The sequence below is a fragment of the Lepidochelys kempii genome, chromosome 20 (genome assembly GCF_965140285.1).
Source record: "Lepidochelys kempii isolate rLepKem1 chromosome 20, rLepKem1.hap1, whole genome shotgun sequence".
Classification (NCBI taxonomy): Eukaryota; Metazoa; Chordata; order Testudines; family Cheloniidae; genus Lepidochelys; species Lepidochelys kempii.
Genome location: NC_136399.1, coordinates 3,629,398 through 3,655,059, shown reverse-complemented (window position 1 = coordinate 3,655,059; position 25,662 = coordinate 3,629,398). Strand labels below are relative to the sequence as shown.

The following is a 25,662-nucleotide window of genomic DNA, read 5'->3' as shown; positions in this document are numbered from 1 at the left end:
TAAAAAAAATCACATCACATTAGCTATCTGCCAAAGGTTGATTTAAGCAATAGATCACTTAGCATCCGATGAAGTGAGCTGTAGCTCATGAAAGCTTATGCTCAAATAAATTGGTTAGTCTCTAAGGTGCCACAAGTACTCCTTTTCTTTTTGTGAATTTCACATTTGAGTTCTTGCAGAACTCTCGGGTGAATACCATCTGGTCCTGGTGACTTATTACTGTTTAATGTATCAGTCTGTTCCAAAACCGCCTCTATTGACACCTCAATCTGGGACAGTTCCTCAGATTTGTCACCTAAAAGGAATGGCTCAGGTGTGGGAATCTCCCTCACATCCTCAGCCTTGAAGACCCATCAAATTAATTCGTTGAGTTTCTCCTCAACAGCCTTGTCTTCCTTGAGTACCTTGATTGTCCCACTGATTGTTTGGCAGGCTTCCTGCTTCTGATGTACTTTAAAAAAAACCTTTTGCTCTTAGTTTGTGTGTATTTTGCTAGTTGCTCTTCAGATTTGTTTTTGGCCTCCCTAATTATACTTTTACAATTGAGTTTGAGTTTAAGATCAGAGCTTAAGATCCCTTCTATTTTCCTCAGTAGGATTTGACTTCCAGTATTTAAAAGATGTCTTTTTGTCTCTAACCACCTCTTTCACTCTGTTGTGCCATAATGACATTTTTAGGTTCCATGCAGCTTGCAGGTATTTCGCTCTTGTGACTGCTCCTTTTAATTTCTCTGTAACTGGCTTCCTCTTTTTTGTGCAGTTCCCCTTTTTGAAGTGAAATGCTGCTGTGGTGAGCTCTTCTGGTATACGCCCCTCCCCCTTACAAGCATGTTAAACTGAATTACGTTATGGTCGCTATCACTGAGCGGTTCTGCCATAGTCACCTCTTGGATCTGATCCTGTATGCCACTTAGGACTAAACCAAGAACTGCTGCTCCCCTTGCGGGTTCCAGGAGTGGCTGCTCCAAGGAGCAGTGTCTAGAAATTCTCTCTCTGCATCTTGTTCTGGGGTGACATTTTCCCAGGCAATGGGTGACAGTTGAAATCTCCCATTACTACTGATTGGCTGTTTTTGTAGCCTCTCTAATCTCCCTGAGCATTTCAGAATCGCTGTCACCGTCCTGGTCAGGTGGTCCGTAGTACACTCCTATTGCCACACTTGAATTATTCAAGCAGGAGATTTCTGTCCATCGAGGTTCTGTGGCACAGTTTGATCCATTTACGGTTTTCACTATGTTTTACTCTGTGCTTTCTTTCACAGGTCAAAGTGCCACTTCCACGCCAGAGCAACCTGCTCGGTCATTCCTCTATATTTTGTACTCTGGTGTTACCGTCTCCCATTGATTATCATGGTACCACCACGTTTCTGTGAAGCCTGTTTTATCAATAGCCTCGTTTAACTCGGGTTCACCCATCTTAGTGTTTTGACTTCTTGCATTTGTATACAAGCATTTAGAAAAGTTGTCAATATTTAGTTATCTGCCTTGATGTGACGTAATTGAATGGGACTCTTGTTTGATTGTTTCTCTTCCGTTCCTACCTGTACTTTATCAACCTCTATCCTTCCCTATTTACTAGGCTGTAGAGTATCCCCTTGAATAAATCCTTCCCTAAAGGATGTGTCTGTCCAAACCGTGTGCTCTGCCTGTCAGCTTTTCTCCAGCCCTTAGTTTAAAAACGAAGATATTCAAGGGAATTGTCTTCCTTGCCACTGAAATGCAGCCCCCTCTGGAACGTAAGCTGGCTGCTGTATGCAGATGTACAGGAATACTACAATTACCGTTCGGGACAGGAAGTGACAAAAGAACCAGCACTGAGTTGAAAACTGCAGGGGAATTAGAGGAACAAGAATGGAGTTGCAGAATTTGGAATTTTACACCTTGTGACAAGCACCATGGGAACTCCTTTGACTGCATGCGCTCAGATCCCCGAGTCTGTCTTAGCGTTCAGATACCACAGTGATAGGCACAAGAGAAAAACTTGGATTGATATCTGAAGGTCAACAGCCCCAACCATGTGGGGTCCTGCAGTTTGCACCTTTACACTGTTATCAGTGATAAAATGGATAATGCTGACCCAAAGGGAGGAGCACCTCCACCTCTCCCTACAGAGCTTATACTGGCCTAAGGAGGGGGTGGGGTCCCATCCACGTGCTGTCCAAGCTTACCGCTGCTTGTCTTGTGAAGTCTGATGAGTTTGCAGCTTGAGATGGCTTTTCTGCATGCTCCCTGTATGCCTTGCATTTTTATGAGTTGACAGTGAAATGAACAGCAGCGGTAACTCGTGTGGAAGGGTACGTCTACACTGCTATTTTTAGCCCTGTAGCATGAGTCTGAGTCAGCTGACCCAGGCTCTGAGATTCACTGATGTGGATCTTTTTTTTTGCGTTGTAATCGTACTTTAAATAGCTTTCTAAAATATTTATTTCGGGGCAGTGAATGTAACAGTTCAGTACATGCATTGTATACTTCTGCTGTCTGTTTTCCAGCAAGGGAATAATAGTTGTTGTATATTTATACAGCTCCTAAGAGGGTAAGGTATTTTGCACACCTGTGAGACTCGATCCCTGCTCTGGGGAGTTTGCAATCTGCTGTTTAACTCAGGCAGCTCATCCCTGTATTAAAAAACTTCCTTTTGAAAACACGTGTAGGTCCAGAAGCCATGGTTTGTGCCAAGCTCCCCAGCCACGTCCTCAGAAGCTTTTACAATTCACAGGATGACAGACTCTGAACAAGTGCAACAGATAGTAAGTTGGTTAAACTATTGTTCCATCCGATCTGTGGTTGGCTGTGAATTGATGGGCTACCAAAAGTTGACTTTCATTAGCCCAGAGGACAACTATGCTCTATATTTATTGGTTCCCCCTTGTGCTCAAGTACTAATGCATGTGGCGAACACCTCTGTTGTTGTGGCCCAGTTGATGTCTTTGTATCACAAGGTTCTTTTAGGAGTCTTGATGCTGGAAATGTCAGAGTATGGATTACATGAGCGGCCAGTTGACATCTGTCCTGATTCTTAGTGCTTGCATTGGTCCAGGTAACAGAAATAGTTTATTTTCACAAAATTACAACACTTGAGTTATTCCAAGTAATACAAATCCATGTGTTTAACACCTAACCGGGACGACCCATCCTGGCAATAATTTTGGCACTTCCCATAATGCGCCTCATCACCGGTTCTCGTGCTAATTAGCTAAGTAAGTGGTTTGCACCTGTGGAAGAGGACCGCCCTGTGGGGCATAGTTGGACTATCGGCGTGCGCATGCTAGCATCAGGAAGAGTTACTGCTCTGCTCTGTCCTGTCTCCCCAGCGTAACGTTATCAGAGCTCACCTCTTCTGCCTCAGTACATAATCTGTACAAAGATGGATTCAAGATGTGCCCCAGCTTGCTCGATGAAAGGAAGCAGGGCTCTGCTTAATGCAACTGTGCAGCTGTAACATTTTTGTAGGGGCTAGGAGGTTCAGAGTCTTGTGCGTTCTGTCAGCCAGTCACTTCAGATTAACTCTTCATGGGTGGAAAGATGCTGAATTTCCTGGTACAGCATGAACTCCTGGGAGGGGAGACTGCTGACAATCCTGGGTATTGAAGGGTTAAATGCTGGTGAGCATTCCTAGATAGGGGGGCCCAGCCACTGCGCAGTTGGCTGGAGGCTGGTATCTTTGTTACCCATGCAGCGTGTAGTGGCTTCGTGGCCATCCAGTAATTTCGGGAGCCGGATGTCCTACGTGTTGCACAAAGGAACATCGCCATTAGAAATGAATATGACCTCTCGGGTCACATCTAGCTCCCCATTGTCTCCTTCCCCCTCCGCAGCTAAAGCAGCAAATGTAGGGTCTGTAGAAAGGCCAGTGTGGCTGCTTTGCGCTAAGGAGGAGCAAGGCCGATATTGTGTAAATTAGGCTGATTTCCCCAGCGTTTTCCCCATCCACGGTAGCATCATTTGTGAGAAAGATGGAACATTGGAGCTAGGGATATGTGAAATCTTGTGAGTGCTACCCTTTGATGAAGGGGATGCAGAAACTGCAGGTGGGGAATAGGAAATGTGATCCCCAACACACACTCATAATATCTAACTTCTGGGTCCCCTCAGTGGATGTTGGAAACCTATTGACTTCTCATGGAAAGCTTAAATCTCTTCCTAGATGTCTTAGATCAGATGCATTTCCCATCCCTCATTTGTGATTTCTATAGGCACAAGCTGTCCTCCACCCCCGCTGCTCATTCTGCCACCTGAAGCCGTAACCCTCTGTAGTGTAATTTCCAAAGTATCCACCTGTGTCGTCACGAGGGACATTAAGACTTCAAGCAATGATTAAGTAACAGGAGCCTGGGCTGTGGAGGACATCTGGTCTCCACCTTTTTACCGAGCACACGAGCTCTTAAAGAAGGAGCTCGTTTTCAAACATCTATAAAAGAACAAGGAGACAGGTTCAGAAGATCTGGAGAGGAAGAGGTGGAGAAAATCCTGGCTATGTCACCAAATAGGTCATTTTCCCAAGGCTTTGCACTGAGACAACCTGGGCGTTTGCCTTCTTTCAGAATGAAGCTCCGAAGCTTTCTAATGCAGTAGGATATTCTTCCTTCATCCAGCTCTGCTCCCTGTTGGTGGAAACTCTCCTTTCTTTTTAAGGAAGGAAGACAGGCGGATGGGAGAGAAAAGGCGTCTTATAAGGGCACTTCTCTCATTAGCTTTCAAGCTCTTGCTTCAGAAGTTTCCTGGTGTGTTGTGCTGCCCAAATAAGGCTCGATTTGTACAGAGGGCTGGGGGGCAGCCCTTTACGATCAGGTGCCACAGTCGTCTGAACACAGCGGTTCTCCAGAACAGCCTCTTGATGCACGTTCTAGTTGAATTTGACCACAGTGAAAGCTTTACCAGTGGCTGCAATGTGGGAAACTGAAAATTCCCATATGCAGTGAAATATTGCTCATACTGCTGTGGCTAAACCCAGCTTTCAGCGGCAGGCAGCGCATTCCCCAGTGGAACAGATGCTTTTCCAGTGCCTCAGATTTGCAGCGTCTTGTGTCTCTCTCTGCTGCCTGCCCCCTTCCTGTGCAAACTGTTACATGACAGACATTTGCAGCAGTTTTTGGTTTTTGTTTTGTTTTTAAAAACCGCTAAATAAAAAAAAAAAACTTATCGAGTTGCTCATGGTGATAGAGCCTGTTGCCATGGAGCCGTGATTCAGATTGGCCGACCCGGAGGCCAATGAGCAAACAGAACGGGAGAATGTCGTCATTTAACCTTGCAGGGTGTGTTTATTCAGTGATATGGACATTAATACCAAAGCCTTATATAGAGCCATGAAATGACATACTGGGGCAAAGGATTTTTTTCTCTCTCTCTCTCGTCTCTCTCAAGGTTTGTTGGAGGTTTTTTTCGTTTTTTTTTTTTTTTTTTCCATTGCAGTTGGGCATCAGTTTCCCTAGCAAAGCTGCCTTTGGATGAACAAATTCTTACAGCCTGGCTGGTCAGGCTTCAGACCCAACTTTTTGATTGCCTACTTGGTTGGCTGGCATGTATACAGTCTGCCCAGCACTGAGGCTGTAGGAGATAAGCTGCTGGCACATGGGTTGCATATTTCTGAGCATTTTTGCTCTTCCAAAGGGATGGCTGGCTCTGTTTTATTTCCAAGTGTCCCGTTTTAAAGGGATGTGCGTTTTATTTCCTGGTTAGCCAAAGCAGCTGTTCTTCCAGAAGTACCAGGCTTTCTCCTTGGCATTTGGTGGCTACAGTCCTGTCTGTCCTGGAAACAACATTTTCCTCCACACAGCCAGCAGCATAGGCTAGGTCTGGGTGTGAAGAATGGTCTCTGCTGTTCTGTAATGGGCCTGAGAAGGCAAAAAATAATGACAAGAGTAACACAGAAGAGAAATGAGAGTTAAAAGCCCTGGAATGATCCCTCCACCCCCTGCCACCACATGTTAAGGTCCACTTGATCCTTTGAAAATAATAACTGGCTAATCTTGTGTGCATGAGTTTAGCTTTTGAAACCTGGTTGAGCATGGCTTTGAAACTGTGCATGCAGGAGAAGTGTGCTGAGTGGCCTGGCCAACTAACTGCGTTGGCCCTAAAGCAATGGAGACTCCAAGGTGCCACACTCGAGAAGCAGAGGGACATTCCACGGTTAAGGGGACAGGCCCTACTTTCCGTTGGCCTTCTTATCTTCTTGCAGTGGAGTCCCTGCTGTCCAGCAGGTGCAGAATGCTGCCAGCTTTCCTTTCTCGTACACCCAGAAAGCACGAACACCTTCCTCTCAGACAACTTCACTGTCTTCCCATTCGTTTCAGGATCCTGTCAAAGCGGTCTTGTTTTAAACATACCTCCCTGGGGCCTTTCCCAGCCAGTCCCATGGCTCCCATCTCTGGTCCTGTATCCGACATCTGGCAGCAAGCCATCTCTCTCTTCCTTTCTGCAGCCTCACCATGGCTGGCATGAGAGCCTTCTCCTTTGCAGCCTCCTGCTGTGTCTCTGCCTGAACTGTTCTCTGCCTTTTTTCCCCTTCTCCTTTGACTGTGTTTCCTCCCTACAGCTCTTGATTCCTCTTTGCGTTTACTCTGGAAAGAGTTGACGGCTGTTGGACAGACGCAACACGCAGAAGCTGGATTGCACTGAACGGTTCAATATTCGATGCTGTAAACTGAAATCTGCAGAGATATCAGAGTTCCCTAAGATCCCCCTAACACCACGTTCTTGGCCTGGGATAAGGAAACAAGTCAAGTTTCAGCCATGAAGTAACTTGCAGGATCTGATGTGAACCCATCACTGTAAATCCAGTAAGAAACAAGTCTAACTGATCCCATTTATATGTGATCTCCTGCCACTCCCTGCGAACTGGGCCCCTCCAAACTAGTAAATGCTGAAGTACTCAATTTTGGATCACATCCTTTCCCTCCGGGTTTAGTGTTCAGAGCAAGGGGCTGGGAGAGCCTGGCTCTGTCACTGACTGGCTGTGTGACAATGTGAGGGAAGTCACGTGACTTCTGTGCCTTGGTTTCCCCAAGTATTAAATGAGAATCAGACTGGGCCTTTCTCCCATGGGAGGGGGTTCTTTGGCATGGATTGAATGTCATTTATTGGCGTGCTCAGAGAACCCCTGGTGAGCAGCAGCAGGGACCGGCAGGACATTACTAACTGTAAGAGGGGATGGAGTTTATTGCTGCCTTAGGGAGTGGGACAGTGTCTGTAAATGTGCACCTACCCCCACACCAAACAGGCAAGAATGAAGGACCGTGCTACTGCCTTAGCTGGCCTGTTTACCCTGCCAGCTCCCAAAACCAAACTGAAAAATTTGACAGCAGCTCCCTCTCCTCCTGCTGCTCATTGTTTTCTCTCCTGACCCAGATTTTGTGGTTTCCCTGATGCTGTATCTACGTAAACATTTCATCTCCCTTGTGAGGAGCAGCTCAGCACTGCCCCTCCCATTCCCCCGGCTCCCCATCCCGTTTCCCCCGCTCCCCATCCCACCCCCGTGCATCCACCCAGCCCTGCGAACTTTCACTTTCTCCTTGAGTCGCTGGTTGTCACAGTGGATCATGTCAGCCACCTCCTACGCTGCCTCCCACGCATGTCCTGGGGGAGCGTGGCTGATTCATTCACACAGAAAGGAAACCTCTTCTAGAAGAGCCTTTAAAGAGAAGCACCAGGGGAACACAATGTCTCTGCTTTTAATCTGCATGCAGAGGAGAGATGCTAGAGGACTCGGGTTTTGGGGTGGGGGGTTGGTATATTTAATGGCTATAAACATTCTGATCTTTTGTGAATGAGACATATGTAGCAGACTCCCTCTTCCCTCTGATACAAATGGGCCAAGATTCCACCCCCTTGTCCTTTACCTGTATACGGTGCTGGTGAGGGTTTCTGTCGCAGTGGGGTGGCTTTTGCAGAATATTTGCTTGCGTATTTAAGTGCAGATGTTTTTTCTCTTGGAAATAAAATGCCAGGCTACAGAATATCCAGCCAAGCTTCCTGGGAGGTCTCCTTTTGCCACTGCAGGGTCCTGACCTCTGAACTGCCCCTACGGATCAAAGAGCCACCCTCTCCCCGTGTTTTTTCCAGATCAAGAAAGCGAAGGGGCTGAGTTCCTGGCTGTGCAGCCCAGTGCTCCTGAGGTGCTGTGCTTGGTTCCTAGGTGCATGTGACCCCAGCAGGATTCCAGCTCCCGCGGAAGGATATTGAACTTCGAAATCAAATAACATCTCCCTCTCAGGAGCCAGCCCCGGTTGGAGGCATAGTTGGTGAAAGGAGGGGCTTTGGCCCCTCCAACAATATGTCCGTTATCAAGCCTTGGCTGTGATGGTGCCGCTCTCTTGTCATAGCCATCACTTTGGACGCTGATTCTGTTCTTTTGAGCAAATACCCTTGCTCTGTTGGAACCTTCCAGCCGGAGGAAAACTCCTGAGGGAATCCCCTCCCCCCACCTGCCCCACCCTCCTCAGATCTCCTCCAGGTGACACCTGCCAAAGGAAACTGGTGTCAGACTGCTGTAGTCCTTGTTGTGATTGGCTGGGGAGTGTTACTGATCCATGCTATGCAAAAAGGTGTCTCTTTAACACTAGTAAACAACAGCAGGCTTGGGCAGCCCTCACCTCCAGCCTGTGCCCCTCATGAGAAAGTCAGACCTGAACTGCTCCTCATGGACCCATTTGAGTTGTGTGCAACTAGAGGGCAGGGTAGTTTGCAGGTCCCTCAGCTGGGAGCCTGTAGTATGTTTTCCAGATTGCTTTCAGACCCTCTTCTGCACTGGCCTTCGGTAGTGGCAGTTCGCTGGCCGGAACGATTGAGCCCGAGAGCTTTGCACCAGGCTGAAAATTGATAGCCTGGGCTGTGCAGAACTGGTGCCAGCTAGCCCGCTGCAGGGGGCATGGCATTAGACATGTGCTGGGATCTCTGTTAGTGACTTATTCCACTGCTGCCTCTCAGTGAGGGGAGAACCTTAGCTGAACTTGTGAATCCTCACTTTGCCATTCTTTGGCACGCTGCCTAGAAAGTTGCTTATGGGATTGCTGGTGGGTTTTTGTAGCCTTCCTGCTTCGAAATGAAACCTACCACAACAAGGCAGTGGCCTCTGGGATTATCTACTTTCTCGGCAATAACAGGTGCCTTGGCTCTCCCCTCAGCATCCCCTTAGTGCCCATCTTAACACCCAAAGCCACAGATGGAGATGTCAGCCATGTAACATAACTGGTGATACTGTGCAGGCAACAGTCAGGAAGGTTCAGTCCCTTCTGCAGCAGCCTGCCTCTCCTCTGCTACCTCCTTTTGTTTTCCCAACAAGACACTCCAGTGGAGGGGTGGGGTATGGCGGGGACAGATCTGTGCATGGGCAATTCTGCACTCTTGCAAAAGGCTGCCAGGGGCCAGTGAAAAGGGGGCAATTTATAGTCACTGGAAGTTTGCAACATAACCCGACTTCTTTCTTCAAATTCAGAATTGTAACACACAAGAACCCAGAAACAGTGTGTGACAAAGCAGACTGCTCCCTAAAACAGAGAGCCATTCCCCTTTGCTTTAGGCTGGCTCTTTGCAGACTGACTGTGCAAGCTCCTGAGGCTGCAAAGGGGATCAGGAAAATCCTGGAATGTAAAGTGGTAGCTTACAGTTTTCAGCACACCCCAGTTTTGGTCATGCCATTTCACTTTTGCTCCAGTACATAGAAACTTTGATTCTGAAATTGACATGGGTACAAATCAAGGACCAGGTTGAAACTGGGACTTGGGACCCAACTGGAGCACTTTTGCCTGTTGTTACTTGTGGCTCACTTTGGTTCTTGCTTTGGTCCAGCCAGAGAGCTTGGCTCTGTTCCCTTGCGGCTTTCTTGCCTTGGAGTGCTACAGAGCTCATGGCACATGGAGGTTTTTCCTGGAATTACACGGTCTGGAAACTACTACACTGGCAGCCAACTGGATCAAGCTGACATTTAAATCCCATATCTTTAAAAAAATAAATAAATAAATAAATCCTGCAATCCTAATTCTTCCTTTAGCCCACCCTTTGTATCTCTGCTGCAGTCCCAGCTGATTGCCTGTAAACATACCCAACCTAGCTTTATCGGGCTAAAAATGGCAGTGTAGATGTGGTGCTGTAGGAGCCCATCCAGACCCTAGGTATGCACTTGTGCTGCTGATCAGTGCAGAAGCCCAGGCTGCCTCATCTACGCCACTGTTTTTAGCCATGCTAGCGCAGGTATGTCTATCCACGCTGTACTGACCCCTCAGGTTGCAGCAGAGACAAACCCTGTGTGTACAGTGCCTAGCACAATGTGGCCTCGACGTCAATTGGGCGGTCTGCGTGCTACTATTGTACAAATAATTAATAATAAATGATACCCCTAGTTTTGCATGCAAGCCTTGAGTTTCTCTGCCAAAGTTCTAGCTTGCAATTGCATTGGAAAACCATTCCCAGCGAGTAGTTATCAGTGGTTCACAGTCAGGCTGGAAGGGCATAACGAGTGGGGTCCCCCAGGGATCGGTTCTGATTCTGTTCAATATCTTCATCACTGATTTAGAGAATACATTTATAAAGTTTGTGGACAATACCAAGCTGGGAGGGGCTGCAAGTGCTTTGTAGGATAGGATTAAAATTCAAAATGATCTGGACAAACTGGAGAAAGGGTCAATAAGGACAAATGCAAAGTACTCCACTTAGGGAGAACAGTCAGTTGCACACATACAAAATGGGAGATGACTGCCTAGGAAGGAGTACTGCGGAAAGGGGTTGGGGGTCATAGTGCATCACAAGCTAAATATGAGTGAAGACTTGCAAAAAATAGTGAACATCATTCTAGGCCATGAGAAGTAATTCTTCCGCTCTACTCTGCGTTGATTAGGCCTCAACTGGAATATTGCATCCAGTTCTGGGCGCCACATTTCAGGAAAGATGTGGACAAACTGGAGAAAGTCCAGAGAAGAGCAACAAAAATGATTAAAGGTCTAGAAAACATGATCTATGAGGGAAGATTGAAAACCTTGGGTTTGTTTAGTCTGGAGAAGAGAAGACTGTGTGGGGGTGGGGGGCATGATAACAGTTTCCAAGGACATAAAAGCTTATTTCAAAGAAAAGGACACAATTTTTTTCCTTAACCTCTGAGGAAAGGACAAGAAGCAATGGACTTTAATTGCAGCGAGGGAGGTTTAGGCTGGATGTTAGGAAAAACTTCCAAACTGTCGGTGGTTAAGCCCTGGAACAAATTGCCCAGGGAGGCTGTGGAATCTCCGTCATTGGAGGTTTTTAAGAACAGGTGAGACAAACACCTGTCAGGAATGGTCTAGTTATTACATAATCCTGCCTTGAGCACAGGGGACTGGACTAAATGACTGATGAGGTCCCTTCCAGTTCTACACTTCTATGGTTCACAGAGCGCTTCCATTGCATATGAATTCCTGAAACCTTTGCCTCTGGATTTCCGGCCTGCATTTGCCAGAAGGATCAGCAGTTATCTTTCAGCGTTTTCACCCAGCGCCAAACTCAACGGGAGCCTGTGTATAAAATGACCGTTGTCCTGATGGCCAGATTCCTTTCCCTAATATCTCCCAGAATGAATATGAACCAGTAACTGTGACTTTAGTGGGGCAGGATGGCTGTGAAATGGAAGATGTATTAGCATGTTCATTTAGAACCTTCCCCATCTCCTGCAAAAATAAATAACAGGAGTAAAACACTCTCCCTCTTGGGTTTGGGACGCAGAAATTGTTCCTGGACTCAGACTAGTGATTCGTATTTAAATGTTTGGTATTGCCAGGCCAGTAGCTGCAATAAAAGTGAAACACCGGTTTTGTGTTCAGCAGTGCTACAAATTAAAGTGCAATGAGGCTGAATTAGCCAGTGAATATTAGCAATTCCCATGCCGAGCCAAGAGTCAATAAATCTTTGTTGTATTTGACTCTTTTTTAGCCACGTTCTGCCAAAGCGATTATTAAAGCAAGTGGATAAACGTCAGCTGTGCATCCAGTTTCTAAGCTTACATTCTTTTAGCTTCTTGCAGTGGTGGTGTAGCCATGTTGGTCCCAGGATATTCGAGAGACAAAGTGGGTGAGGTCATATCTTTTCTTGGACCAACTTCTGTTGGTGAGGGAGACCACCTTTCGAGCGATACAGAGCTCTTCTTTAACTTTTAAATGTAGGCTTTTTGTATTCAAGTGCAGACATGTCCTGTGCCTTTTAAGCCAGCATTCCCATTTATATATCCCCTTCCGGTATATCAGTAGGACAGATATCAGGCTGTATTCTGCAAATGCAGCCACAGTATTTCAGAAGCGTCGTCGTCCTTCGTGGGTGATTTATCCACCCCCAAATTTAGAAGAAGCCTGTTTTGAGTTACTGGCTCTGAAGCTTCATTACCTACCCATTCAGCAAAGTTGACTTAATTGTCGTTACTGTGTTTCAGAGTTAGCCTCTATTTTGATGACTGGAAGCATTACACTCTTCCATCAGATCTGTGGCTTCAGGCTGTCTGCAGTCTCAGGCAGATGTCACCGCATCAAGTTTAGATTCTGTTCAACTCTGAAAGGGTTTCTTTGCAACCATATGGGCTAGAAACTGTAGTTGTAAATCAAAAGCTTCTGTAGCAAATTCTGCAGGAAAGGGGGCGACGTGGCTTTGGAATACACTGGGCCCTGCCCATGCGGCCTCTGATCTCTTCCAAACTGCAAGTTCAGAGACGACTTTCTGAACTGATCTCTTGAGAAAGTTTAAGCAGGCAGGGAAATTAAATCTACACCTAACGATATATTAATACTAATAGTCGTACCTGCCTCTTTTGGTCCATAGCTCTCAAAGCACTTTACAAAGAAGGTGAGTATCGTCCCTATTTTACAGATGGAGAAACTGAGGCACGGGAGAGGAAGTGATTTTTAAGTGACTCACCCAAGGTCAATCAACAGGCCAGTGGCAGAGTCAGGAAATGAATCGAGGTCTCCTGCTCCCTATCCACTAGGCCGCAGTGCTCCATGGGCTATGCTTTGCATTAGCGGCATTTCAGTTTACCCTTAATGCACCTTGTGATGTTGCCAGCAAAATGCCATGTGTGTCAAAAGTGTGTTTGCGCCTTCATGGAATCGCTGCAGCAACTGGCGATGAGTGAAAGAAAGCCTGTTTGCCTAGCGCCCATCCGTACCGATTACCGCGTTCTACAGCATAGGTGGTGCGTGTCTGGGTGGACTGAGCTGGGTTGTGTGTATCGACGGCCCTCTAAGGGTGGCCCTCTGGATGTCAAGGGATTCATGCCTCCAGTCAGTGCTGGATAAGGTATAAACACTACAGGCCCAGCCACCTGGAATCATGTGGTTCCATCAGCAGCTTAGCTTTCATTCAAACCCGCTGCTCTGGGGGACGCTCCCGCAGCAGATGAGGCTCTGGAGGGGGGGACGCCTTCTCTGCCATCACCCCATCGGAGCTCTGCTGGCTGGTGTCGGCAGGGATCCTGGCCACACAGCACTCTGCTTGGACGGGTGGAGGTGGAGTCCTTCCTCGGGGGCAGAGTCTAGTCTGCCTAGAGGTCTGGAGTGGTGGGATTGGGCTCCTTACCAGTTTAGAAGACAACAGATGTGTGTCTGGCCCCTGCTGCTGCTGTTACACAATGGAGAGGTGGGGGATGGGGTGAGGGGGCAGAGCCACAGAATAGGGGTTGGGCTTTGAAGTGCTCCTAGGCATGCCCTGGATTGTCTTAATTCGAGCCTGCCTCCAGCTTCTCAGTTACAGAGAGAACCCCCACGCTTCTGCTCTATAGCAGTTGGGAAACTTGGCTTGAGCGTGCTGTTGGCAAAATGGGACTCAATCCGAGAGGAGGGTGGGGGTATGGAACCAGCTGGCGACAGGAAGTTGGGCATGAATCCCAGGTGCTCTAACTTGCACCAGGGAAATCACTGCATGGGAAGCATCACAGGGATATCCCTGTGGGCATTTGAGTTAAGGAGGGAGCAGGGCCATCCCACGGGGCAAATTGTGAGCGAATTGTGCAGGAGGCCAAGCTGTGAATTGGATCTCTCCCGTCATCCTGACTCCCTTCTCTCTGCCCTATCTCCTCTCTTCCTGCAGGTGCCCATCGCTACACTGCATTGCACTGAAGATGTCTAACAGCAACACGACGCAAGAGACCCTGGAAATAATGAAAGAGTCGGAAAAAAAGCTGGTGGAGGAATCTGTGAACAAAAACAAATTTGTATCCAGGTCACCAAGCAAGGAAGAAGTTGAGAAGGATGGGGAGGAGACCAACGTACGGCAGGAATCTCAGGTAAGCCCATGGCACCTTTTCATCCTCCAGTCCCAATGTTACCATTACGAGAGGCAATGGCAAACTGGCCCAATTTGTGGAGGTTCCCATTGCACCCTGCTAGCCACCCCAACCATTTGATGCTTTTGCAAAGGCTAGAAATGTTTGCATGAAACACCCACCTAGTTAGCGGGGAGATCCTGCCTGGAAAGGGTTATGGATCTATACTGTTCTCAGTGGTAGCAGATGACAGAACAAGGAGTAATGGTCTCAAGTTGCAGTGGGGGAGGTTTAGGTTGGATATAAGGAAAAACTTTTTCCCTAGGAGGGTGGTAAAGCACTGGAATGCGTTACGTAGGGAGGTGGTGGAATCTCCTTCCTTCGGGGTTTTTAAGGTCAGGCTTGACAAAGCCCTGGCTGGGATGATTTAGTTAGGGATTGGTCCTGCTTTGAGCAGGGGGTTGGACTAGATACCTCCTGAGGTCCCTTCCAACCCTGATATTCTATGATTCTATGCGGGTTTTGCTGGCTCGCCGAGGTGGGTGGTTCAGTATCCTACCCAGATGGACATAAGGAAAGCGAGAGTGGTTCTGTAGAGAGACAGTGAGGATATTGTGTGTGGGCTGAGCGGTCCTCAGGAAGGAACCCAAGTTTTGAGCTGAATTGAATCATCTTGTGGTTTTCTTGAACAAGCCAGCCCTCTTGCAGGAAGTGGGTGAGTTTGGAATTAAGGTCGGGGGTCAGCTCCTCAGCTTGTGGAAATCAGCAGAGCTCCAGCGAAGTCACTGGAGTAGCCACCAAGTCACATCCCCTCTCTGTGCCTCTCTTTCTTCTGTCTGTTATGTCTGTTTCGCCTGTAAGCTCTTCGGGGCAGGTCGTGGGTGCCCATACGATGCCTCGCACAATGGGGCCTGATCACAGTTGTGGTCTCTAGGCGCTCCTGAGAAATAGACCATGCTGATACCGACTGGCACCAGCTGGCCTCGAGTGTGGACTTGGCTTGTCAAGCACGTTGAGAAAGGCACCAGTGTGCAGACTCCTGCTTTCTCAGAACAGGCTCGCGAGGCTGGCACGGAAGGGAAAGTTTGGAAATATTCCTAAATGGATCTTGCTGAAGCTGCAGCCATCTCTGCGCAAAGCACAGAGATTTGTGGTAACGTACCACTTAAAAGGTGCTTCCATTGTACTTCGGCTGAAGAGGGGGAAATGGGCCTTGCTGCTGGACGGTAGTCGCTGTGATCGGAACGTGTTCTGGATGATACACGGTGCGATGCTGCGCTTGAAATCCAGTGGCTGGCGCTAGGTTGCCTATGGAAACTGGCATACAAGCGCCATCGCTGTGCAGACATAGGACGCTGCCACTTTAAGATGAATGGGGTAGGAGGGGGTTTGTCCAGCTCCAAATGAGACAGGAGCAATTGCCACCCCGCTGCTGTGATTCATGTTCCCCTTGATCGCTACGGCAGCAGGCGCTGCTGAGTCCTTGCCTATCTTCGGACCCTGCTCAGAGCTCACCTGGCCCTCCGCTTGCCCCACTGCTTCCACTAACCCTGTCCCAACCTCAGGTACCCCCTCAAACCCCTCTGCTCCCTGTGCCCTTGTAGCTTCCCCTTATCCAGCAAGGCAGAGACAGCTTGGGCCTCGCTAGCAACAGTGGCTAAGCGGGGTTGTGGCATCTCTGATGGGATCAGCAGCAGGGTAGCCCCCCAGTTCTAGGGGTCCATCTGTGGAAAGGGTGCTGAGCGTCTGACGCTCGTTGCCTTTGGCCTTTCCCTTCACCTCTGGGTTTAGCCTGCGTTTGCTCGGTAAATGACTAGTTAGCTTTTCTAGGCTTGGACTTTGGCTGAGAGGACAGAGCTCCTTGCAGAGCGGGGTCTCTTCTCGCAGCTCCCAGCCAGCTCATTTTGAAAGGAATTCGGCTGTCTTGTGCATTCAGGGAAAGTCCCCACTCCGCCTGGCGGTTTCATTCACTCAACACAGCTCCCCCTCAAGGCCAGCGGCCCGGCTGAGCTGCGTGGTCCTGCCAAGCTGCGACGAGGTGCTGTTTATAAGCAGGCCCTGCGAGCCTGGTCATGAGCTCCGCTGCAAGGCTTCTGGCACAGAGATGGACGCGTCAGTACACGTGTCAGATGGCACTTGCCGAGCGGAGAAGGTTTCTGCCTCCAGGAGCCATCACAACTGAACACGCTCCGCCAGCTCCCGCGACTTGGGAGCACCCAGCGCCAGGCAGATGGTAGGCTTCTTTATGAGACCTCATCGCCGAGCTGCTGTGCAAGCCCATGGTGGGGAGGACTTCGGCTGCTTCAGATCGCAGGAGGGTACTGTAAAGAGAAGCCACGGCTGCAGCTGATTTAAAGGGAGGAAAAGTAAGACAGCCAAATAAAATACCACCGTCTGGAAACGAGGCCTGCAAAAGGAGAAGTGTGCGAGAGTGTGACCTCGGGGCAGGGCTGATTTGCAGAGGGGCTGAGTGCTCCTACTGAGGACACTCTGACCGTCGAGCTCCGAGCCTTCCCTCAGAGGGCCAGTGACTGCAGTGGAGGTGGTGATATTTCCTCACTGCTTCCCGGGGGGTCACGAGGCTTCCTGCAGGTTTGCAAAGCACTGAGACATCGCCCCGTGATCCAGCTGGAGAAGTGCAGAGGGGGCTGCTTGTGACAGCGGGCACTGCTGAAACTTGTCTTAAAGGGATCTCTCCAGCATAGATGATGATAGGGCATCCTTTCTCTGATACCTTCAGTAAGAAGGCTCATGGTAAGTGAATCTCTACTGCAGACATGGTCTGTGTGCCCCCCCGTGCTGACAACCTGATTTACTGCATGTATCGGAGTCCTTAGGAGCCCCAGGCATGGCCCACGACCCGACTGTTCCAGGCGCTGTACAAACACAGGGCAAAAAACCAGTCTCTGCCCCAAAGAGCTGACAATCTACCTGTAAGACAAGACGGACAACAGATGGATGCAGACAGACGGGAGTACAAGAAAATGACGAAACAGTGTCTGAGCTCCTGAAGTCTTGTTCTTTGCACCACCTAAAGACATTGGTTCTAAAGCGTGCTGGGCTCTGCATTTCATGCTACCCCGTGTGATGCTCTGGAAGGCTGGGCTGGCCAGGGTAAAGCCCTTTCTCCTGGATTTCCCAGCTTGTCCCTCCCCAGCAACTGCTCCCGAGTCACCGTTTGCACATTTCCATGGATGATGTGAAGGGTTTTCATGGTTACCTTTTGGACTCAGGATCTTTCTCTGTAGGACAGACTCTGTGCTGTGCTCTGGCGAAAGCCCGAGGAGGTAAATTGCCAGACTTTTGATCCCAACCACAGCCCTGGCTGCTAAATGGTGGATGGAACAGGAGTGTCACCAGAAAGCAACATGGAGAGTCGACACCAGAAGGGTCCTCTCCTGAGGCCAGACAATTTCGGTCTGCCCGAGACTCCAGACTCGACTCCTCGCTGTGGAAGCCAGAAAGGGAGTGAGAGCTCCCTGGCTTCCCTGAAGAGGTGGTGCGTGAAGTGAAGCAGCACTAAGTGATCCCTCTCCAGAGAATCTTCTTGCAAGAAGTTCTGTAGCAGTTCTCTCGTGGCCTGTGATCTGAGTCCGGGAGTAGTTTGGATAGCATTTGCTAGACCCCACCTCTCTCTGTCCCAGTGGCCTGCAGTCCTCTTATTGCTCTGCAGCTGTTCTCCTTCAAGCTGGCATCGGACAGAAGCAGTACGGTGCCGAAGCAGAATGAGGGGTGTCGACTTTTATCGGAGATTCAGGTTGTTACTGTGAGATAAGCTCCTCTAGAAAGGAAACCTTCCCAGGCAGACTTAGGTGGTACGTCCCCATTTAACTGTCCTGGCTTAGCGAGGTAGAGGCCGGAATCCTCTCGCTGGCTTCTCAGACCTGCGTCATTTCAATGACAAATCAATCCGGGCACTTCCTGGGAACTTGTTGTGCATACGATGGGGAAATGTTAACATCCGCTTCTTGCACCTCTCTTCTGTGTGTGCGTCTGCTTCCAAGGGCTTGAAACCACAAAGAGGGCTGCTGCAGGTGGCAGGTTCTGAAAGGCTAGTTCTTCATAGTGCTTTCCCAGGCCTAGAAGGCAGATTCTGAACACGCTGTGGCTGGACTTCACATCTGTTGAGGGTGAACTATAAAGAGGGTATGGTTTCCACTCCAGCCGGCCCCATCACATATGCATATCTACTCCCCATCGCGAGTAAATAACGTTTCATTATTATGCTGGGAAGACAAGGTGGGAGAGGGAATATATTTTATTGGGCCGATCTGTTGGTGAATGAGCTGTTGGTCCAATAAAAAAAATTACTTCTCCCACCTTGTGTCTTTCATATCCTGCAACGCTGGATTGGGCTGGATTTACGACCTTTCATTTCGTGCTCCTGTTCAGTCTTTGGCTGGGGCCTTGTCACAGGCCTGGTGATCAGGCCTACCCAGGTCCCAGAGAGCTGGCCTGGCTTCGATTGGCTTTATAATTCATGGTGACAAGTTTGTGAAGGGAGATTAACCTCGTGCTTCAGGGTTTAAAATAGTCTCTAATTACTGGAGACCAGGATTAGACCTGAAGTGGGGGCAGATTATCCCACAGCTGCTACTGGGGGGGTTTTGCACCTTCCTCTGAAGCACCAGGTGCCGTGCACTGGCAGAGTTGGGCGTACTGCGCTAGATGGACTGGGGTCTGCTGATTCGTCTGCAAAGTTTGCCTCTTTGGGTCTGACAGGCAGCTGTGGGCGGCCATCTGTGCTGCCTCCTGTTGGATCCGCTTGCTCCTGCTGGCACCAGAGAGGGTTGGCCTGGAACGTGCTGTGTACGCGGTGGGGTTTGGGCGGCCCTGCGATGTGTCACTCTAGCAAACCGGTTTATACAGCATGGCGTAGGTTCAGATTAAACCTCCCACGTTCTCTTTCCTCTCTCCACAGAGGCGGACTTCAAATCATGGACACGCCAGAAAAAGAGCCAAGGTAGGAGACACTCTCCCCGTCCCCCCCTCCCTCCCCCCCGGCCTTCTGCAGGAGCGCTGAGCTACTCGGGGAAGAGGGTTTGAGTCCCACACTGACCCCAGAACTCCACAATCCTCCAGTTAGTGCTTCTGAAAACAGCCATTAAACCAGCTCCCCAGCTATCATCTCCTCGAGCCAAGTGCCGCAGCCGTTTGGACACCTCGCTGGCTTGTTTTGCTCTCTCTTATTACACTGACAGCCTGCGTAGTCAGGGACCCTGACAAGTCACTGTGCTAGGTCTGTGCCCTCCACAGCGTCCCGTGGCTGTGAAACTCCAGAAGGGAATTCACTTGTCCAATTAGTTGCATCGTGGCTGTTTACCTGGATGCATCTGTTTTCTGCCCAACTAAGGACATTCACCCACCAATGGACCCAGCGGAAGAGTGAATTTTCACCCAGTTAAACTAAAAGTGAAAAATATAAGTGGGAAATAATGTTTCGCAGCCATCTAGTTACGCTTATTTTTCCCTCCTCTTCAGAGGATATTGTGGCACAAGCCGGCCGATCGCATACGATTTTAATCTGTTTCCTGCTGCGCTCCCTTTATTTAGCAGACAAAGACCTAACACAATCCAGTGGCTGGAATTTGAAGCTAAACAAATTCAGACTGGAAACAAGGCGTCGGTTTTTAGCAGTGAGGGTAACGAACCGTTGGAATGACTTCCCCAGGGCTGTGGCAGATTCTCAGTCACTGGCGATTTTCCCATAAAGATTGAATGTTTTTCTAGAAGAGATGCTGTAGCAAGCGGGTGATTTCAGGGAGGTCCCAGGGCCCATGTTACAGAGGGAGTCACACTAAATGATCAGGGTGGTCCCGTCTGGCCTTAGGATGGCTGACTCAGGGCTGGAATAATCTGCCCAATGGCACCTCTTTCTTCCTTAGTACTCTGTGTGGCAGTCAGATGACACAATCTAATGGTCCCATCTGGCCTTAATCTGGGAGTGTATCCAGCAGCCAGGAAGGCTGGCATGCCAGTGACCCCCCTGCCATGGTGTGGGAGAGCACATGCTATGCTCAGCCCTGCTGCCCAGAGCCGGAGCTCCCCCGGATCTCGGGTGGTTGGGTGACACATTTTGGGCTGAGAGTCCTGAAGCGTTATAAAAGCGTTACTTTGAACCTGAAGCACCCGAAGTTGTCGAGCAGGCAGGTGTGGTGGAAACGGGATGGCAGCCATTAAACCAAGGGAAGCAGCAACATCACCTCCTGCTTCGAAAGACTTAGTCAGTTTCAGGGTTGCCCCTTATTGAGGGTTTAAGACTTGGCAGGTTATTGAGTGTGCGGGCTTGCAGAGGCAGGAGCAGGCTGTGTAACTGCTCGGCACGATTTCATGCTAACAGAGGCTAAGTGGTCCGGTAGATTAGCACAATAGCCTTTCTCCTCAAATATGGTGGGGTCAGTCTCAATTAAGCTCTCTAGAAAAGAAGAATTAATTTGTTGCCCTCACACCGACAAACCTCTGCTTTTGCCTGTGTTACTGCCGGCTCCAAGAATTTGCATTTTAGCCGCCATCTCGTTGTGACGGCAGCAGTTTAATTGGCACCGATGAAGTGAGCGGCTTGGTCGCACGTCAAAGTGCGTGTGAGATGTATGTGGTGGTTCTTTGTATTTCAGTCTAATTCGAAGCTCAAGCTGGTCAGGAGCCTGGCAGTGTGTGAAGAATCCTCCAGCCCCTTTGTGGATGGGCCCTTGGAAGCCCAGGTAGGCCAAGATTTAGCCAGGTCATAAAATGTGAGTGCTTCTTTTCCGTGCTGGTCCAAGGGAGAACTGCTTCCAGCAATGGCTCCGTTTCCTAGGTCTCATCCACAGTGCGAGCGAGGGGTGTGATCCCCTTGCTCGTCTGCGCATTCTTGCACTTGCTGGTATAAATAGCAGTGTAGCCACGGCAGCATGGGAAGTGCCAAATTCAAAGCCACCTGAAATCCGGGCGCTGGGCTTTCACTGCTGCTACGCATGCTACCATGACTATCCTGCTATTTCTACTCACGTTAGCTCGCTGGTCGAGACGAGCCATTTGCTTTGTGTACAAAGGCATCGTAATTAACAACTTAACTGCCTTCCCCAAACAAACATGAATCCGAGCACAGCATATCCAGTGGGGTCCCCCAGGGATCAGTGCTGGGTCCGGTTCTGTTCAATATCTTCTTCAATGATTTAGATAATGGCCTAGACAGTACACTTATCGCGGATGTGGATGATACCAAGCTGGGAGAGGTTGTAAGTGCTTTGGAGGATAGGATTAAAATTCAGAATGATCTGGATAAACTGGAGAAAGGGTCTGAGGTAAATAGGATGAAATTCAATAAGGATAAATGCAAAGTACTCCACTTAGGAAGGAACAATCAGTTGCACACATACAAAATGGGAAATGACTGCCTAGGAAGGAGTACTGCAGAAAGGGATCTGGGGGACAGCTAAATATGAGCGAACAGTGTAACACTGTTGCAAAAAGAGCAAATGTTGTGGGATGTATTAGCAGGAGTGTCATAAGCAAGACAAGTAATTCTTCCACTCTACTCCGCGCTGATCAGGCCTCAGTGGGAGTCTTGTGTCCAGTTCTGGGTGCCACATTTTAGGAAAGACGTGGAAAAATTGGAGAGAGTCCAGAGGAGAGCAGCAAAAATGATGAAAGGTCTAGAAAACATGACCTACGAGGGAAGATTGAAAAAGTTGGATTTGTTTAGTCTGGAGAAGAGAAGACTGAGAGGGGATGTAACAGTTTTCAAGTGCATAAAAGGTCATTACAAGGAGGAGGGAGAAGAATTGTTCTCCATAACCTCTGGGGATAGGGCAAGAAGCAATGGGCTTAAATTGCAGGAAGGGAGTTTTAGGTTGGACATTATGAAAAACTGCCTGACTGTCCGGGTGGTTAAACCCTGGAATAAATTGCCCAGGGAGGTTGTGGAATCTCCGTCATTGGAGATTTTTAGAGCAGATTGGACAAACCCCTGTCAGGGATGGTCTAGGTAATATTTAGTCCTGCCATGAGTCCAGGGGACGGGACTAGATGACCATCAAGGTCCCCTCCAGTCCTGTGATTCTGTGACTTAGCTATCAAGTGCATGGTCCCTGATGCTGCTCACGCCAGCCGCTGTGCGTGGAATCTGAAGAGCCACAAGGACACGTTTGGAGTGTTGAGCTCAACAAAGGGCTGTTTTGCTTATTTCTAGGACATTATTCAGTTGCATGTCAGCTGCCCCTCGGACAAGGAAGAGGAGAAGTCTACAAAAGATGGGCCCGAGAAAGAGGAAAAAGACAAGAATAAGGAGAAGGCACCAAGGAAAATGCTCTCTAGAGGTCAGTGCACTGGCGTGGGGCTGCAGGAGCCTGCTTCCTGGGTTCTGACAGCCGGGACTCAGCCGTTAGTGCAGGGAGGCAGATCTCCGTTAACTGGCACGGTCCTTTGGAGTTTTGTTGCAGGGGGAGCATTCCTGTGACCTGGAATGTGCTCTACCGGACACCCCAGTGCTGGATGGTCTAGGTGTAGTAAATCCTGCTTCAGCACGGAGGGCTGGACTAGCTGACCCCTCAAGGTCCCGTCCAGACGACATTTCTATTACTCTGACATGTGGCTTCCTTTTATGGTCTTGGAGATCTGGATGTTTTTGAATGATACAGCTACAAACAACACCACCCCGGAGAAGTTCCTGCTTTCAGTTTCTCTTTGTGAAACTCACCAATAGAGACGGGGCTGTAGAGGGGTTTGGGAGACGTCCAACTCAGAGGCTTTATACGAATCCCTTTTTAAAAATTTCGGAACATAAAAGTGGTTGAAAGAGCAAAGTTTAAAATTTGCATCCAGAATGCAAATCATACCTGAAATCCTGCCGCTGAGAGTCACTCTTCTGCCAGCTCCACTGTGCTGGGGCAGGTGGAATGTCCCATACAGCTTTTCTACTACCACTTAAAGAAGGATGTTCATGGTGAAGAGATCTCTGAGGTCTAGGATACAAAAGTAATTCAAGTGCAAGGCTTCTAAGCGTTCACTTTTGGCCACTAGAGGGCATCCCACAAGCACTGCCGGGGGCGGGGGGGGGGGGTGACCTGTTTAACAGTGTAGTGGGGGGGAGGCACTGAGAACATCGGGCTCTTGCAGATTTCTTTTCAGCCTCCTTAACTTTTGCATGAAGATTTTTACTTCTCTGAATGTTAAATAGATTTTTAAAATGAAAACGTTCCCTTCTAGGAGGTGGTAGAATCTCCTTCCTTAGAAGTTTTTAAGGTCAGGCTTGACAAAGCCCTGGCTGGGATGATTTAATTGGGGATTGGTCCTGCTTTGAGCAGGGGGTTGGACTAGATGACCTCCTGAGGTCCCTTCCAACCCTGATATTCTATGATTCTCTAATTGTTGTTTGCAATGCTTCGCAAACTGTTTTATTCTGGATCTTTGTGGGTTCTTATAGGGCCCCGGTGACCAGATCATCTGATATGTATTCATGTTTTAATCTTCCCTCTGCCCCTGGGGGTTTAAGGAACTATCACTCCCTCCATGTTACAGCTAGGGAAACTGAGGAACAGAGCAATTCTCTGACTTGCTCACGATCGTGGAAGGAGTGTGTGGCAGAGCCAGGAATTGAACCCAGGTATTCTGGGTCCCTGTCAAGCGTCGTAATCACAAGAAAAGGAGTACTTGTGGCACCTTAGAGACTAACCAGTTTATTTGAGCATAAGCTTTCGTGAGCTAAGCTGTAGCTCACGAAAGCTTATGCTCAAATAAATTGGTTAGTCTCTAAGGTGCCACAAGTACTCCTTTTCTTTTTGCAAATACAGACTAACACGGCTGTTACTCTGAAACCTGTAATCACAAGAGCAGTCTCCCTTCCTTTTGAATGGCTGTGACAAAGTGGGAATGTTCTTAATGTTTCCTCTGAATACTGTGTGGGTGCCTCAGTTTCCCCTATGCGTTTCTTAAGTATCTAGGTGGTGGGATAAAGGCATATGATTGTTGCAGAACCCTAGAGGGCAGGGGTGATGGTGTCTGCACAGAGAATGGCCGACACCCTGTCTCCTGGCAATTGATGGTCTGGGCCCTTCCCCCCTGCAAGGTGAGAGCTGAAGGTGTTGGAGAACAAAGAGATCAGGTGGCCTCCTTGCCCGAGAAAGTGACAAAGGCCAGAGGAGGGGCTGGAGGAGGTTTCAGTTTGGAGCTGGCTGGGGAGACTGGGGGGAGGCCCAGAACTGGGGTCTGGGCTCCCTACCCCCCAAGATGGACCTGACTGAGACGTCCTGTTTTCTGTACCTACAAGCTCTGTTTTGGACTTGGTTCCTGTCGTCTAATAAACCTTCTGTTTTACTGGCTGGCTGAGAGTCACGGTGAATCTCAGGAAGTGGGGGGTGCAGGGCCTTGACTCCCCCACACTCTGTGACCATGGCTAGTAGTAAGAATCTTTCAACTGCTAATCTAGGGCTAATTTCTCTATCTCTAAGCAGAGTCAGCTCCATTGCTTCGTACGCACTCATGCTGGCAGTGACTTTGAGCCCTAGAGAGTGACTCTAGGAATCCCGTCACTTTCCCTTTGTGCTGCCTGTGTGATGGGTAATTGTGTTTCCATAGCATTTAGAAGCCCCAGTACTGGATCAGGACCCATAGCGCTAGGCCCTGAATACACTTTGAACAAAAAGACAGGACGCTTCCTTTAATCTGTTCTGTTGTTGTTGTTTCAGATTCCAGCCAAGAATACACAGACTCCACTGGAATAGATTTGCATGAATTTTTAGTAAATACACTGAAAAAAAATCCAAGGTAGGTCGCAAGATGGCAAAACCACCAGTTGATTGAGCGGAGGGAGGAAGATGCTGTTAACCGGTGCTCCACACTCCAGGGATTAAGGGAAGGGCTTGCATGACTGCAGACAAAATGTGGGTGGGGGGGGAGGGGCAGAAGGGGGCTGTCAGAAATCGCAAACCCCCCTGGCGGTGGGTTTCACATCTTGGAGTTCAGGGGGACTTGGCCCAGAGTAGGTGGTTGATAAACCCAGGCAGGAGGAGCAGTAATTTCATTATTGCAGGTTAGTGAAACAGACATGCTTGTGCATTATGGATTCAAACCGAGGGAGGGAAAATAATTGGTTTGAATACAGGCAGGAAGGGAGCCTTAATTGCTCTAAAATCCTTCCTCTGAATAGCTATCAAAGACCTGTCTGGAGAGTGCCTGCCACAATATCAGTAATAAATAATATCAAACTGAATTCCAAGCACTGGTTAGGCATAAAAATAACTAGCTTGTGTTTCTATCCATATGGCCACCACCGGCGCAAGGATCCCAGAAACACAGTCGTCATACAGCAATGGATCGCCTTGAATGGAAAAACTTGACTCATCATTGATTATGTATTTTTTTTATACTCTGCAGCTGAGGGAGGGCGAAGCCTGTATGTTTAACAGCCTGGAGCTTTGCTAATGCCAGGCACTTTCTGTTTCTCAGAGGTAGAGGGGTGTTCATCTGCAATTATGGA

General features: G+C 48.8%; 1 protein-coding gene across 18 annotated transcripts in view; it reads left to right on the top strand.

The window, feature by feature from the left end:
• The window catches only part of R3HDM2 (R3H domain containing 2), a 218,916-nt gene that overhangs the window by 160,347 nt on the left and 32,907 nt on the right, over positions 1-25,662 (top strand). For 16 of the 18 annotated variants that reach the window (XM_078849692.1, XM_073319354.2, XM_073319343.2 and 13 more), the window contains 5 exons: positions 14,033-14,228; positions 19,129-19,170; positions 20,822-20,908; positions 22,378-22,504; positions 24,872-24,950. In XM_078849692.1, coding sequence (XP_078705818.1) covers positions 14,064-14,228; positions 19,129-19,170; positions 20,822-20,908; positions 22,378-22,504; positions 24,872-24,950 — 500 coding nt within the window. In that variant the 5' untranslated portion in view covers positions 14,033-14,063. Of the gene's footprint in view, positions 1-2,649; positions 2,746-6,751; positions 6,775-14,032; positions 14,229-19,128; positions 19,171-20,821; positions 20,909-22,377; positions 22,505-24,871; positions 24,951-25,662 lie in introns of those variants that run through there. The other 2 variants (XM_073319344.2, XM_073319349.2) reach the window with 2 other exon arrangements.